We start from the raw sequence: 14,523 nt of genomic DNA on the forward strand, positions 1-14,523 counted from the left end.
GTGGTGCTTTTCTTTCATTGTAGTGTGAGGCTTCTAAGTGGAGCACTAATGGAGCAAATAGAATGAGTGGATTTAGTAGTCGTATTTCACAGGGCTTAAAAGCTGTCCTGCAATCTCAGTTAGGTAAGGACTTAGTCATCAATGGAAAAGATTCTCTCTGCTCTGAATAACTTCCAAGTCTAAGATTAAACCATAAGGTGAGCTCAACAAATAGATGAGAATGAGCACAAATTCATTGTGAAAACTGTGTCATTCGTTAACTGGTGAGGTAAGTTCCAGAATGCAGATGTGTTTTGTTAGAAAGCTGCTCTGCCAAATAATGGTTTTCCCACAAATCTCCAAAAGTGGTTTATTTTCTTTTACCTCTCCAATCTTCTCTGCTTCATTTCTAGGGCATCTTGACCCTTCAGAAAGACCTGGCAATGCTCATCCGAAACTATGGTGTGCTTTAAATGAGGGGAAAGTGGTGGTCTTTGATGCATCTACCTGGTCTATTCAACAGCACTGTTTCAAAATGGGCCGCTCTAAGCTGGTAAGACTGACACATGTATCACAATTGCTGCTTTATCTTGGTGTGTTTGTTGCTATAGCCTGTATGACCCTGAATCGCTGTCGTTCCTTAAAAGTTGTTGAAAGACACTTGAGTTGTTTGGGCCTCAGTTAACTTGGAGAAATGGAGATTTTAGAGAAGAATGGAAAGGAGAGAAAATGGATTCATAATAAAACAAGTCAGCTGGTGGAAAGTGATGGCTTGGATAACAGGAGAGCCTGGTGGCCTACGGTATGGCTTCTTGGGGCAGGAAGGTGGGTTTGAAATGGTTGAGGCGAAAGAATAATGGAGAGGATCAATATAAAGAGAAGATGAGACGAGCCTTAAGAATGGATGAAAAGTCACTTGTGCTGAAGAAATGGGAATTGGGGAAAGATGTAAGGAAACCAGGTGGATGATATTGAAAGAGAAATAGCACTCTAAAAGAAGATGCCTCAACCAGCAGGTTGAGAGTGAAAGACCACCTGAAAAGAGTAACTCTCTCGATGAAAGGGGGAGCTGGCTGAACCAGAGCTGCTGAGTGAGTGAAAAACACACAGTGGAGAGAACATGCAGGAAAAGGGATTGGGTAGGTCACTTGTGTGAAAGCTGAGAAACGTCACTGTGGATGAGTGTGGGAGAGAGTCAATAAGGGAGAGGTAAGGCTGATAGTGAAGGGCTGGGTGGAAGGAAGATGGAAATCCAGGACAAGAGTCAGATACTGATCTGTTCTAAAGAAGAGAAGGAAAAGAGGAGGAAAGTTTGGAACTGATGAGACTCGGAGAGAAATGAAGAGCTTCTGAATGGGGCAGGCACATTCCAGAGATAGCAGAGGAGAAGGTAGTATTCTTAGACACCACTTCTAACTGAAGGAGGAAGTATGTTTCTATCAGACAGTTAGAATGGCTTCCAATCCGGAAGAGAGAAATACACTAACTTCTGTGGTTTCCCCTGATGCCCTATGTAACTTTTACTTTGTTGGGGCCAGGAAACACAGCGCTGGGTCAGTTACCAAGATACATTATTAATGCTAGTTGCTGAAGAATAAACTCAGCAGAGACACCTGTCCCCTCTCACTGTTTATAGAGCAGAGCAAAAGATGGAATACTGGAGTGCCGAGTCTTGATCTCTTACTGTAATCACCAGAAAACTGTAGCATCTTAGTATAGCTTTTTACCATGTTACATTAAAGAGTGATATTTTTTCCCTTTAGAGTTTATTTAATCCTGCTTTTTCTCCCCAGACTTGTATGATCATGGTGGAACAGAGTCAAGTGTGGATCGGTTCTCAAGACTCCATTATTTATATAATCAACACCCACAGTATGTCTTGTAATAAGCAACTAAATGATCATCGTTCTGATGTTACAGACATTATTGTGGAGAACAAGAATGGAATACCCAGGTATATTTAATGACAATGTTTTCTTCTTAAAAATTCATATACAAACAAATACGAAGGACATCTGTACCACCGGAAGAGTCATGGACATGTGGAGAATGTGGTTAAATAGAAAGCTATTTTATGTAGCTAGAACAGCATTCACCAGGCTAGAGAATTTGGCTTGCAGTGAGCAGAGGGCTAGTTAAAGATCCAAATGATAGAGTATTGTGCTTTAACCGAAGCAAACCGAAACAAAGGCAAGAAGTTAACTTGTGCTTAAGGAAAAGGAGCCCATGTAGGAAACCAGTGACTGATTCTCCTAACTGTTGGAAAGATTTGTTTTAAACAGGGGAGCTTATCCTGCTAACTTAAGCCTTCATTTAGCCTGTTTTTGTAGCTCCCATATTGTATATGGTAAACTAAGAATTTCCTTTTGAAAGAAAGAGCATTATGTACTTCAGAACAAAGAGGATAAAGGAATGCTTTTTTGGACGAGGATGAGAGCAGCCAGGAGTTGGCAGCATCCAGTGATGAGTCAATACAGATGCAGTTTAAAGACCACTTCATTTTTGCTTTGAGCACATCATTGACTAGATGTTTACAGCATGCTTCTGGATTTTTTCAGCCTGTTTGTAAGAAATAATACACTCACTGTTTTGTTCAGGCAAAATGCTTTTGATCTTTTGGTAACACTGGGAAGAGTGCTAGCTGGAGGTCTTAACCTGCTGTCTTCCCATGGGGGTGGGAAATCCCAGGCCAGACCAGACATCAGGCGTAGCTCTGCCAGTGGTGCAGCAGGTGTGACTGGGTTTCAGGGAGAAGTTGCTTAAGTGTTGTTGGAACCTTCTGAAAAAGGTCTTCAGATGAGAAAAAAACCCAAATGTTAAAAGTAAAAAAAAAAACCAGGGGGTAGTATAATTTGTTTTCTCAGGTGCAGTAGCAAAGAAAAACAGTTTTAAGATATTTTTGTCCTAACCTGAGAGGAAAAGAGAAAAAAATTCCGACAGACAACAATGTTTAGGAGAACTGAGGGGAAAGTTTTTGTTTTACTGAACTCCTCATGCATGATGTAACGCGTGCTCTAGTTCACTTAGAGCTCTGAATTAGCCTGCAGTGTCTTCAGTGATACAGAGTTTGTAAAGGATAATCTTAAGAAGGAAAAATAATATATGTGTACTAGAATTTTTTTGATCCAATAGGAGTCATAAGCAGCTTGAAAGGTGGATGCCTGGCTGCAACCCAGAGCTGTTAGTTGCTTAAACACACTTTCAGCTGTCTAGAGCCAGCTACCTAGAATACAGCGAGGGAAGAAAAAAAAGTTTAGATCCTTCCCTAGGCACCTTGGTGGGCACACGATGGATGTGTTCCTGTCCGCTCAAGACTCTGGTCACCTTGTTTAGAAGACTTGAACTAGTCTAATTGTTTGCTATTAAAATAATGACAGTGTGTGGCCTTGAAGGCTTTTGGACTTCAGTCCATTTTCTGTTGGAAATATTGTGCTTTACTCTTCCAGTCTCTGCAATGAAGAACATTAATTTGGCTTACTGTAAAATTGATCACTTTGCAAGTCTTTTCTGTGTATGCTCTCTGTTCTGAACGTGAATGTACACTATACTATTATTATTTTTTAAACCTGTACCAACAGCGAAGCATACTCAAGCAGTTTAGATGGAACAGTGATTGCTTGGAACATCAGCACTCTGAAGGTTAACCGTGTCTTTCAGCTGCCCTGCCAAAATCTCACTTCTATCAAGCTTCATAATGACCAACTGTGGTGCTGTAAGTTCATTCCTCAAATAATTAAAAAAAAATTACATCTTCATGTAATACTTTTATTAGAGAGATCAATACATTAATGTCAAACACAGACTTATGTATACATATGCTAGGTTAATGGTTGGACTCGATGTCTTAAAGGTCTTTTCCAACCCAAATGATTCTGTGATGTTCTTCCCCCATTCTCTCCTTAGTCTGTTTAAGCAGCCTTCTGTAGGTAAGGCCTCCAAAACCCTTCTATAGATGGCTGGCTTGGATCACTCCTGGAGGAATTGCCCCTGCTGCAGGATGTGACCACTGGCTACACCGTATTTGTCTGACCTCCCCTGGCGATGCCTCTAAATTGGAATGGAAAACTTGGAGAAAGACCTTTTAAAGTTTAGAGGGCCAATAGCAGTTGCAAATTGTGTTTGGTGTTTCAGCTAGATTTTATGGTATTGGTCTGACTTGGTAATCCCCAGGCCTGCATTTTGGCCACTTCTAGAAATGTCATCCCTTCTGTAGGAGTTTAGATGAATGAAGTAAAGCTTTGTGATAAGGTGAAAGATCATCTCGAAGTAGTTTCATAAATGGTGACACATTCAAGAATTTTGCCCTGATTCTCAGTACTGCCATACACAAGAGCCTGGATGCAAACACTTCTTAACAGAACAGCAGCTAAAGCCTTGGGAAATTCCTCATCCTGCTATGGGTGGCAGTGATGCTGCCGTTGCTGTGGTGGGTAATGATTCAGCCCTGTTAACTTTGTAGCACAGACACTTAGTTTCAGTTTTGTAAATGAAAGTAATTGTGTACTTGAGAACCAAAGTATGAGATGTCCTAATTTTATAGAGTTTATTTCCTCTCCTCTCATCGTTTTTGGACCCTAAGCTCAGCATATGGAGGGCACCATTGCCCCTGTGGTCAAGAATGACCCACATAATCCAGTTGACAACATCTGGAGAGAAAACCAGGTCATCCCAGGAGGCTGATCACACAAAATGTTGGTCCTTTCTTGAGAAGTTACAAAGAAAATAATTAATGCAACTGCTGATGCTCTACTCCCTGTAGATGAGAGTAGCAGAATAGTGACTAGCATTTGGAGAAAGAATAGATATAGAAAAATGGAACTGTGAACACCAGGAAGTACCACCTCAAAGATTTCTCTGATTGAGAAACAAGACAGTTGTTAGAATCATCCATTTCATTTTTGCCTTTTTTTCCTCCATCGTTGGTAGAGATGGAAGAAGTAGGCACTTCTGTTACTAACCCTTTATCTTTAATATTGAAGGTACTGGCAGTTGCATACTTGTGGTGACTACTTATGGATTTCAACTACAGATGAAAATTGAGCATCACCTGAAGGATGTGTGTTCCTATTTTCTCTGCTTTCAGCTCTTTCCTGAGGTATTGTATTCAAACTGTTAGTAGAACTTAAATGAAGCACGATTACGTGGCATTACAAGCCATAGTTACTTATTGCAATGTACTCCCTGTCAGCAGTGCTCCTGTGAAATGTATCTTTCTGTGCTTTAGAGAGATGAAGTGTGGGCGTCTTACTCAGGGAGTAGTGACCTGTATATTTGGAATGCCAAGGACTTTACAAGTACACCTCAAAAGATTCATCTTCAAGATTGCTCTGAGATTACTTGTATGATAAGAGTTAAAAATCAGGTGAGAGACATTTGGACTGGTTTTGCCTGTTGTGGAATTCATTACTAAAATTTTGTTTGTTTGCAGCTCTTGTGGACTGTCATTGTTAGCTTCCTTACTGGGTGTTTGCATATGTACTGGTTTGAAACATTGATTCCTCTTATTAGCTGCCCTATTTTTGTAGTTCATTATTTAGTTACCACATTCCTAACTCAGAGACCAAAGAAGCCAATTACTTCCTACCTTAGCATCTTGTGTCCCCCGTCATTATTGGCCTCAGGCTTTGTACCTGCTATTTCTGCATGGTATCAATAGCTGTGCAAATGATTGTAGTTGTGATACCACATGGATAGGTTTAGGATTAATTTGCAAGCTAATGTATATCTTTTGGGAAAGCAACTTTCTGAATTCTTTTCTCAGATTTTTCCTTCTTCCTTCCTCAGAACTTCTTTCGTGAAGTGCCTCATGAAATGGGGAAGCTTTCTGTGTATTCAGCCCTCGGTTACATTTGTGAACCAAAATGGAAAAACCTTTCGAGATACCCATTCCCAGAGTAGAGATGGATATATTTAACCCCTGTTTTAAGGGAATTAGAGGATTGTTTGGAAACCCCAAGGCGTTAAGCTCTCTTTTGTTCTACTTAAGAACTTCGTTCCTTTTATCTTCCACTTATTACTCAGTCAGCTCCACTGTAACTAACATTGTATTCCAACTCATTGATACGAAAGGAACAAGTGGAAAATACCCCTGTGTGATCCAGCCCCTGAACCTGAGTGTTCAACGTGCCATCTTTCAGCCTGCCAACAGCTTGGCAGCCTCAGTTGTCCAAGGGGGAGTCTGGAGCCTGTTGAGGTAGCTGGAGCACCCGTACTCATCCTCTACACAGCAGTACAGTTACTAAGAATTAACTTGCAGCCTGGTAAAGGCTAACAGCATCGGTAGGGGTGTCTGCCATGGGCTTGCTTCAAAGTGCTTTGATTAAAAGCAAGCCATTGTTTGTCTTTAAGAAACCGGAGAAAAAACCAATTCCGTAATGTGTCTATCTGAAATAGGATGCTTTCTGGCTGGCAAGCATTATTTATACACACGGTGAGTAACTTGTACAAATCTATGCACAAGAATCACAGAATGGCAGGGGTTGGAAGGGACCTCTGGAGATCATCTCGTCCAACCCCACGGCTTGAGCAGGCACACCCAGAGCAGGGGGCACAGGACAGCGTCCAGGCAGGGTGTGAACGTCTGCAGGGAAGGGACTCCCCAGCCTCTCTGGGCAGCCTGTGCCACTGCTCTGGCACCCGCACAGGGAAGGGGTTTGTTCAGGTGGAACTTCCTGTATTCCAACTTATGCCTGTTGCCCCTTGTGCTGTTGTTGGGCACCACTGAAAAGAGTCTGGCCCCATCCTCTTGACACCCACCCTTCAGATATTTATAAGCATTGATGAGATCCCCCCTCAGTCTTCTCTTCTCCAGGCTGAACAAACCCAGGTACCTCAGCCTTTCCTCATAAGGGAGATGCTCCAGCCCCCTCATCATCTTGGTAGCTCTTCGCTAGACTTGCTCCAGCAGTTCCCTGTCCTTCTTCAACTGGGGAGCCCAAAACTGGACACAGCACTCCAGATGTGGCCTCACTAGGGCAGAGCAGAGGGGGAAGATAACCTCCCTTGATCTGCTGGCCACACTCCTTTTAATGCACCCCAGGATATTGTTGGCCTTCTTGGCCCCAAGGGCACGGTGCTGCCTCAGGGTTACCTTGCTGCCCACCAGCACTCCCAGGTCCTACTCAGCAGAGCTGCTTTCCAGTAGGCCAGCCCCCAGTATGTACCGGTGCATGGAAGAATACCACGGCTCTTTTCTGCTGGGTGGGACCAGAGGCAGCTGACCCCATATTCTGCCTCTCATAGTGGCAATAGCAATGCTGTGTAGGCAGAGCATGTGAACTTGGGCTGTATCTGCGGTCCATTCCCCTTAAGCTCCCTTGCTATCAATAGTTCTTGTTTAGGGGTACTAGAACGTACGTCTCTGACTCAGCCTTTTATTTTCTATTTTTCAACCCAATCTCTGTGGATTTGATTTCATTTTGAACTTGCTGGTGCCACAGCTTCCTGTAGCAGGAGGTTCTAGAAGTTCACTGCCAGCCATGTACAAAGAAGTACTTTCTTCTAAGTGAAACTGAACTGTTACTGGTTTTCATGTGTCCCTTACTTCTCTAGTTGTGGGATGTGTTGAACAGTTGTTCTACATTCTGTTTATCTGCACTTTTTTGATTTTGTAAACCTTAATGTGATCCCTCCTTAGTTGCCTCCTCTCTAGCCTAGGGAGTCCTGGCTTTTTCTGTCTCTGCTCATATGACAGATGTTCTTTTCTCTTGATAGTTTTAGTTACTCTCCCCTGGATTTTCTCTGCTTTTTGCAGTGCAGAGAGCAGAACTGCACACAACACTCAAGCTACGGGCATGTTGTGGTTTATACAGTGGTAAAGTGACATCTTCTGTCTTATTCTCTGCACTGGGTCTGTGGAACCAAAGGCAAGTCAAGTTGCTGAGGCGAGCAGCTCCGGTGCCGGTACAATCAGCAGCAGAGCACTTTAGTGTGGTGCACAGCGGGCTTTCCTGAACTGGAGGAACCTCAAGGGAGTGGAGAGATCCACCAGGAGCACACAGCACGCATGGCAGCAGCTGACGAGACCAGGGCAGGGCCAGGAACAACAGTGGCTGAGCCTCACATGTATATAAGAAGCTCCATGGGGAGCACTAGCGACCAGGGCGGGCAAACAGGCCGTGGCACGGCAGTTTGCACAGCAGTTGGTGCGCAGGAAGGGTGTGAAGCTCTGCCAGCTCGAGCAGGGAGCAATGGCACCCACCCGGCTGAAGGCCATGGCCTGTCCAGGCTCTGCACCCACCACGACTGACGCAGCTCCCCAGACAGAGCTCCGGGGGGAACACGCTGCCGCCCAGGTGTCCGGCTGCAGGGTGTGCCCTGCCCGTGTGCCGGTACCGGGCGGCAGCAGCCAGCACACCTGGGGGAGCTGCGCCCGGGTAGGGGAGCTCCTCACTGCCGACAGAGCTCCGGGAGGAGGTGAGTAGGCCGAGGAGTGCCAGGGAGAGCGAGAGAGAGAGACGGAAAGCCATAGGAAATTTTCAGTGTTTCCCTTTTCCAGCCCAGCAAGAGAGAACCCTCACTCTATCAATGTGGCATGTAAAACTTCTTGACTGTGTCTTAGACTGAAATGTAAAGTAATGAAAATTACCGTGGTTTTGTTTTTTGTTTTTTCTCCAGATGTGGGTCGGCAGCAGTGGAAGATCGCAAGGCAAAAGCAAAGGGAAGATCTATGTGATCAGTGCTGAAAAGAAGACTGTGGAGAAAGAGTTGGTTGGACATGCCGATACAGTAAAGGCGCTGTGCTCGGCAGAGGACAGATATGTCCTCAGCGGCTCTGGAAAGGAAGAAGGGAAGATTGCCATATGGAAAGCTGAATAGCTAAGCTATTCAAAATATGTCTACCTTTGCTGGAGAAAAAGCGAAGACCTCAAGCTGTGTTTACTCCAGCATTTTGCATATATTTCAATGACCTGTCAGTGTTCTTGTTTTGTATGTATTGAATTACTTTAGTCCCTACATCAGTGTAGAAAATCAAAATAGAAATTAATTTCTCCTTGCACCTTGTACAGTTCTTGCATGTTTGATAAAGAAACAGAAATGTGAATAGAGGGGTCCCTGGCTTTAAACTTGACGTGTTGTTGTGAAGGGTCAGGGTCATCGCCCTGACTGCGTGCTGCAGATTGCATTGAGAGTGCCGAAGCCAGCTCAGTAATTCCACTGGAGCTCTTTTTGGGCAGTGCATGGGTTGCCTGAAAAGTGGGATTCAATACTGTCTTTACAGCCTATAATAGCTGGAAATGGTCACTGGAAAGAAAAAAAAACTAAGTGCATTTGTTGGATTTATGGAGTTACTGTAAATGCTGAGTATCTTTCTGAACTAGCAGCTAGATTTAGCTGGGAAGACTGTCCATTACCCCTGTATGTATATTTATGGTGCTGTATTATTTAAAATGTAGACACAGACAGGCTCTCCCTGATAGCACTGAAAGCTTCCTGCTGGTAAAACAAGATACTTGGATATTCTTAGTGACTGTTTTACTTCTAAAATTTGTTTTTCCTTTAAAAACAATGCACAGCACTTGATGTTTGTAACAGTTTGTGAAACTGATTTATTTTTTTCCTTCTGAAGCATTTATTTAATTTCCATATATATTGCTTTTGGAAGCAACCTTTCAGTGCAAACAAACCTCTGCTGCTCCTCCCTTCAGTCATCGTTTCTGTAATCAGAGGAACTGCTGAGTTTTTTTGTGTAGAACCTGCTTAATTTTTTAGTTCTGCAAAGTCATCAAACTACTCCTTAATTACAGAAGCAAGCGTCATTGGATTGCAGGCTAGGGGTCTGTCTTAAGCAGTGTTCCCTAATCACTTCCTCGTGTATGTTGTCTTTTTCATTGACGACAATTATCTACAAGTAACACAATAAATCTATGCAGAATAGTCTTATCTTTATCAGTGCTGAGTGAAGTGGAATACAATATTTAAAATATTGTAAATAGAAGGAAAGAATGGGCTGCTACTTCTGTTAAGAAACATAAAATGGTGTAGGCCTCACAGAAGTGTAAACTACTGGAAATGTACTCCATGTAATGTTTCTAACACTTTCAATATGCTGATGAAAGGTTTTCTCTATGATGGTAACTGAAATTTTACCTTTTTAGGCTTTTTTTTTCAATTTAAGAATATTAAACACTATATTGATATTCTGGCCTCTCTGTACCTTATTCTTTTTCCTGTGTAACTCAATACGCAATACAAGAGTGGTGGCTTTTAGCAGTGACTCCCATCCTATCTGTGCTCTACAGAGAGTAATTGCCTGGGTTTTTCTCTCTATATAGTCTCCTGTCTAAAACCATCTTCTGCTGGTGATGTGAGCTCATTTGAGCCTCTCATCTGTAACTTTCAGGTTCCTTATTGCTTCCTCTGGCTGGCGGTCGTAAATGAAATGAAGTATTTACTGAATTAAAAGATTTCTCTGTGCAGAGACACAAGTGCTGCTAAAGAAATTTCACTTGCTGCAGAGACGAACCCAGCTACACCAACCTGCTACCTGCCTGTCATTGCCTTCATTGATTTTTCGTTCCTGCCAGACTTTTTAAACCTGGTTTTGCCTTCACAACTGGTTCGTACCCAGCTTGTGAAAATTTCAGATGACAAAACCAGCAAATGTCCATTTTCATGCTTGTAAAGTCTTATCAATAAAAGACTCCAAAGTAATTTATTGAATAGGAATGAAATTTATTGAGTGGATGTCTCCCTTTTAAAACCACTGCTTGCTTTAATACCAGCTGTTGAACACCGGTGTGTAGGAGAAGAGTTTAACCACATCAGACACAACCACGAGATACAAAGCTCCTTCAAGAAAACTAACCCATTCCCAGAGCAGGAGGACCGGCAATACCAATTCAACTGGCTTGAGGAGCACAGTGGCATGTTGGTTTGTCTCACCCAATGTGACCGGAATGCTCAGGTATGTGTTCACGTTACCATTTCAGCTTTGCTCCAGCATTGCAGCTGTGGAAATGAACCTGCAGGAACAGGTTTTGTTCGGTTCTCAGTGGATTTTCAGTTACTTCCCGTGGGCCCCTTGGTGCTGGGAGGGCACAGGGGAAGGGATCCTCAGATCCCACCGTGGTCCTCAGACCTTCCCTTTGCCACGACACCTACTAAGAGCTTGCCAGGTCTAGCTGCCAGAGTGCAGCCCGCACTGATCCTGCTGATACTGGCTTGTGACTTCTGTGTATTTGTCTGGCTGTTGTTTCACCCTGGGGTAAGCTGAGGCAGAGACCATTCTTCTGGGTATGCTCATGTAATGCTTAGCATGATGCTATGTTGGCCCATAGTAAGCACTCCTGCAAATTGTGACACTATAAATACTAGCGCTTGAAGGTTTGAATTTCTAAACCATTTTTTGAGCCTTTCAGTTAAAAAGCAGATTGTCAGGGCTCAAAACAGGCTGACAAACAGTGGGGAAATTTTATGCTCTACCTGAAATTGTCTCAATCTCAAAACAGTGTTTAGAGGCTGCTATGTGAACAGAAAACAGAAGTTTTACACATATTTATAAATTTATTGATTGACCAGACAGAGCCCCTGCGTCCTGCCAGTGTGTTCCTTTTTTCCTTGCTCAGAGAGATTTTGGCTCCTCTCTGCCTGTCTCCAAGTAATTGCCTCCCAGAGAAGGGGTGATGTCCTTCCAAGCAGTAGGATGCACCTTGCAGAGGAAGAGATGCAGTAAGTGATGGTCTGAGCACACTCGATCCCTCTCTTGCTCGAATACTGAGCTGCTGTTGGGGTTACTCAGCCTCTGTGTGAGCCTCTGGCCAGGTCCTCCCTCAGTCCACAGGTGCCACCATCCCCTTCCCCTCTGCCTCTGTGAAGTGTTGCCCATTTATTGGAAGCTGGCTGAAGTTCAAGGTCAATGTTTGTTCAATTCGTCTTTGCTGTTGATTTTTTTTCCCCAGTTTCCTGAACTGGAGGAACCTCAAGGGAGTGGAGACCCACCAGGAGCCCACAGCTCGCATGGCAGCGGCTGACGAGACCAGGGCAGGGCCAGGAACAACAGTGGCTGAGCCTCACATGTATAAAAGAAGCACCATGGGGAGCACTAGCAACCAGGGCGGGCAAACAGGCCGTGGCACGGCAGTTTGCACAGCAGTTGGTGCGCAGGAAGGGTGTGAAGCTCTGCCAGCTCGAGCAGGGAGCAATGGCACCCGCCCGGCCGAAGGCCATGGCCTGTCCAGGCTCTGCACCCACCACGACTGACGCAGCTCCCCAGACAGAGCTCCGGGGGTAACACGCTGCCGCCCAGGTGTCCGGCTGCAGGGTGTGCCCTGCCCGTGTGCCGGTACCGGGCGGCAGCAGCCAGCACACCTGGGGGAGCTGCGCCCGGGTAGGGGAGCTCCTCACTGCCGACAGAGCTCCGGGAGGAGGTGAGTAGGCCGAGGAGTGTCAGGGAGAGCGGGAGAGAGACGGACTGCTGGAACCGCACCCTGCCTTCCCTGGCACAGGCCCGGCAGGCAGAGGAGATGCATGTTAGGGAGGATCCCCCATCCCCTCTGCCCCTGGCTGAACACAGTGACTTAAGGGATGGGGGTCAATGGTGACAAGATCCTGCCGGGCACAGCAGGCGCGTCTCCTCTATGAGGTGCACCTGCCCCACCTTCCCAGGTGCCCTTGCATAATAGGTACAAGGCTCTGCAAGTGGAACCAAAGAATGACAAGGATGATAGTTCATCTAGGTTGGAGGTGTCACCAAGGTTAAGTTGGCCCACACCCTGCGTTGAAACTGCTTCCATAAAGAAGAAAAGACAGGTCACTGTCATAGGAGACTCCCTTCTGACTGGAACAGAAGGCCCGATATGCTGACCGGACCCACTTCTTACGGAGGGAGGTCTGCTGCCTCCCTGGGGCCCAGGTTAAAGATGTTAAGAGAAAACTTCTTACCCTGGTATGGCCCTCGGATTATGATCCATTATTGGTTTTTCATGTAGGCAGCAATGAAGTTGCAATAAGAAGTCCAAGGGCAATCGAGAGAGACTTCAGGGCCTTGGGACAGCTGCTTAAGGGATTGGGAGCACAAGTAGTGGTCTGCTCTATCCTTCCAGTTGCAGGGAATGCTGAGGGAAGAAACAACACAACTCAGCAGATCAATACCTGGCTCTGTGACTGGTGTCAGGCAGAATTTTGGGTTTTTTTCATCATGGGCTTGTCTACATGACACCAGGCCTGCTGGTGACAGACAGGGTACACCTGCCTCAAAAGGGGAAAAGGATCTTTGCACAGGAGTTAGTGGGTTCATCAAACTAGATTTGTAGGGGGAAAGGGATAAAACCAGGCCTGCTAGAGATAAGCCTGAGGGCAGTACAGCAATGCTTGAGGGATGGTGTGCTAGTGAGGTCCTTCAGTCTGCTCCACGATGTGCTCAGTACTCTGGAGCACATTTAAAATGTCTGTATACTGATGTGCACAGCATGAGGAATAAGCAAGAGGAGTTAGAAGCTTTGGCCCAGTCCTGGAGCTACAACATCATTGGCATAAGCAAAACCTGGTGGGATGGGTCCTGTGGCTGGGGTGCAGTTCTAGGCTCTTCAGGAGGAATAGGCAGGGCAGATGAGGTCGGGGTGCGTGTGGCACTCTGTGTAAGGAAGGGTTGGATTTTATGCCGCTTACAGTTGGTGATGACACGGTTGAGATGGGCCAGGTAAGGATGAAAGGGAAAGCAAACAAAGCAGATGTTGCTGTGGGACTCAGCCAGGCGTGAGACCTCCCAGCCAGCCAGGATGATGCACTGATGATTTGTTCTACAAGGAGTTAAGGGATATCTCCAGATCAACTTGTCCTTATGGGTTAGTTTAAATTCCCAGACATCAATTGGGAATGTCACACAGCAGACTCAAACAGGTCCAGGAAATTTCTGAAGCACGCTGCAGAGAGATAACTTCTTGGTGCGGGTTCTAAGGGAGCCAGCTAGGAAAAGTGCCCTCCTAGATTTGTTGTTTGTAAACAGAGAAGGACTTGTGGGTGAGGTGGTGATTGGTGGCTGCCTTGGTCACAGTGACCATGAAGCAGCTGAGTTTCAAGTTGTTGGTGATAGGAGAAAAACTGCCAGCAAAACTTCAACCCTGGACATGGGGAGAGCAGTCTGAAGGACTGGCTGCTGAAGGAGCTAGTTAGTAAGGTCTCCTGGGAATCTGCTTGTGAAGGTAGTGGAGTCCATGAATACTGGTCACTTTTTAAGAGCGCAAATCTGAAGTGTAGGAAGTCAAGGAAGTGGGGCAGAAGGCTGGCTTGGCTGAGCAGGGATCCTCTTCTAGAACTTACGTGGAAAAGGAAAGTGTATGAACATGGAAGCAAGGACATGTAACATGAGAGTACTATAGTGAGCTGCCCTGCAGAAAGAGATCTGGGGGTCTGGGTTGATGGCAAGCTGAACGTGAGCCATCAGTGTGCCCTGGCAGCCAAGAGGGCCAACAGTGTCCTGGGGTGCACCAAGCACGGTGTAGCTAGCGGTCAAGGGTGGTGATTGTCCCGCTCTGCACCACACTGGTGCAACCCCACCTCGAGTACTGTGTGCAGTTTTGGTCACCTCAATGTGAGAAGGACATC

General features: G+C 45.3%; 1 protein-coding gene across 2 annotated transcripts in view; it reads left to right on the forward strand.

Moving 5' to 3' along the window:
* DENND3 (DENN domain containing 3) overlaps positions 1–10,118 on the forward strand; it is a 43,582-nt gene extending 33,464 nt beyond the window's left edge. For both annotated transcript variants that reach the window (XM_075085915.1, XM_075085916.1), the window contains 6 exons: positions 393–532; positions 1,773–1,933; positions 3,558–3,691; positions 4,959–5,074; positions 5,204–5,341; positions 8,596–10,118. In XM_075085915.1, the coding sequence (XP_074942016.1) occupies positions 393–532; positions 1,773–1,933; positions 3,558–3,691; positions 4,959–5,074; positions 5,204–5,341; positions 8,596–8,796 (890 nt within the window). In that variant the 3' untranslated portion in view covers positions 8,797–10,118. The remainder of the gene's footprint in view (positions 1–392; positions 533–1,772; positions 1,934–3,557; positions 3,692–4,958; positions 5,075–5,203; positions 5,342–8,595) is intronic.
* The last annotated feature ends 4,405 nt before the right edge of the window (positions 10,119–14,523 follow it).

The sequence above is a fragment of the Phalacrocorax aristotelis genome, chromosome 2 (assembly GCF_949628215.1).
Source record: "Phalacrocorax aristotelis chromosome 2, bGulAri2.1, whole genome shotgun sequence".
Classification (NCBI taxonomy): domain Eukaryota; kingdom Metazoa; phylum Chordata; class Aves; order Suliformes; family Phalacrocoracidae; genus Phalacrocorax; species Phalacrocorax aristotelis.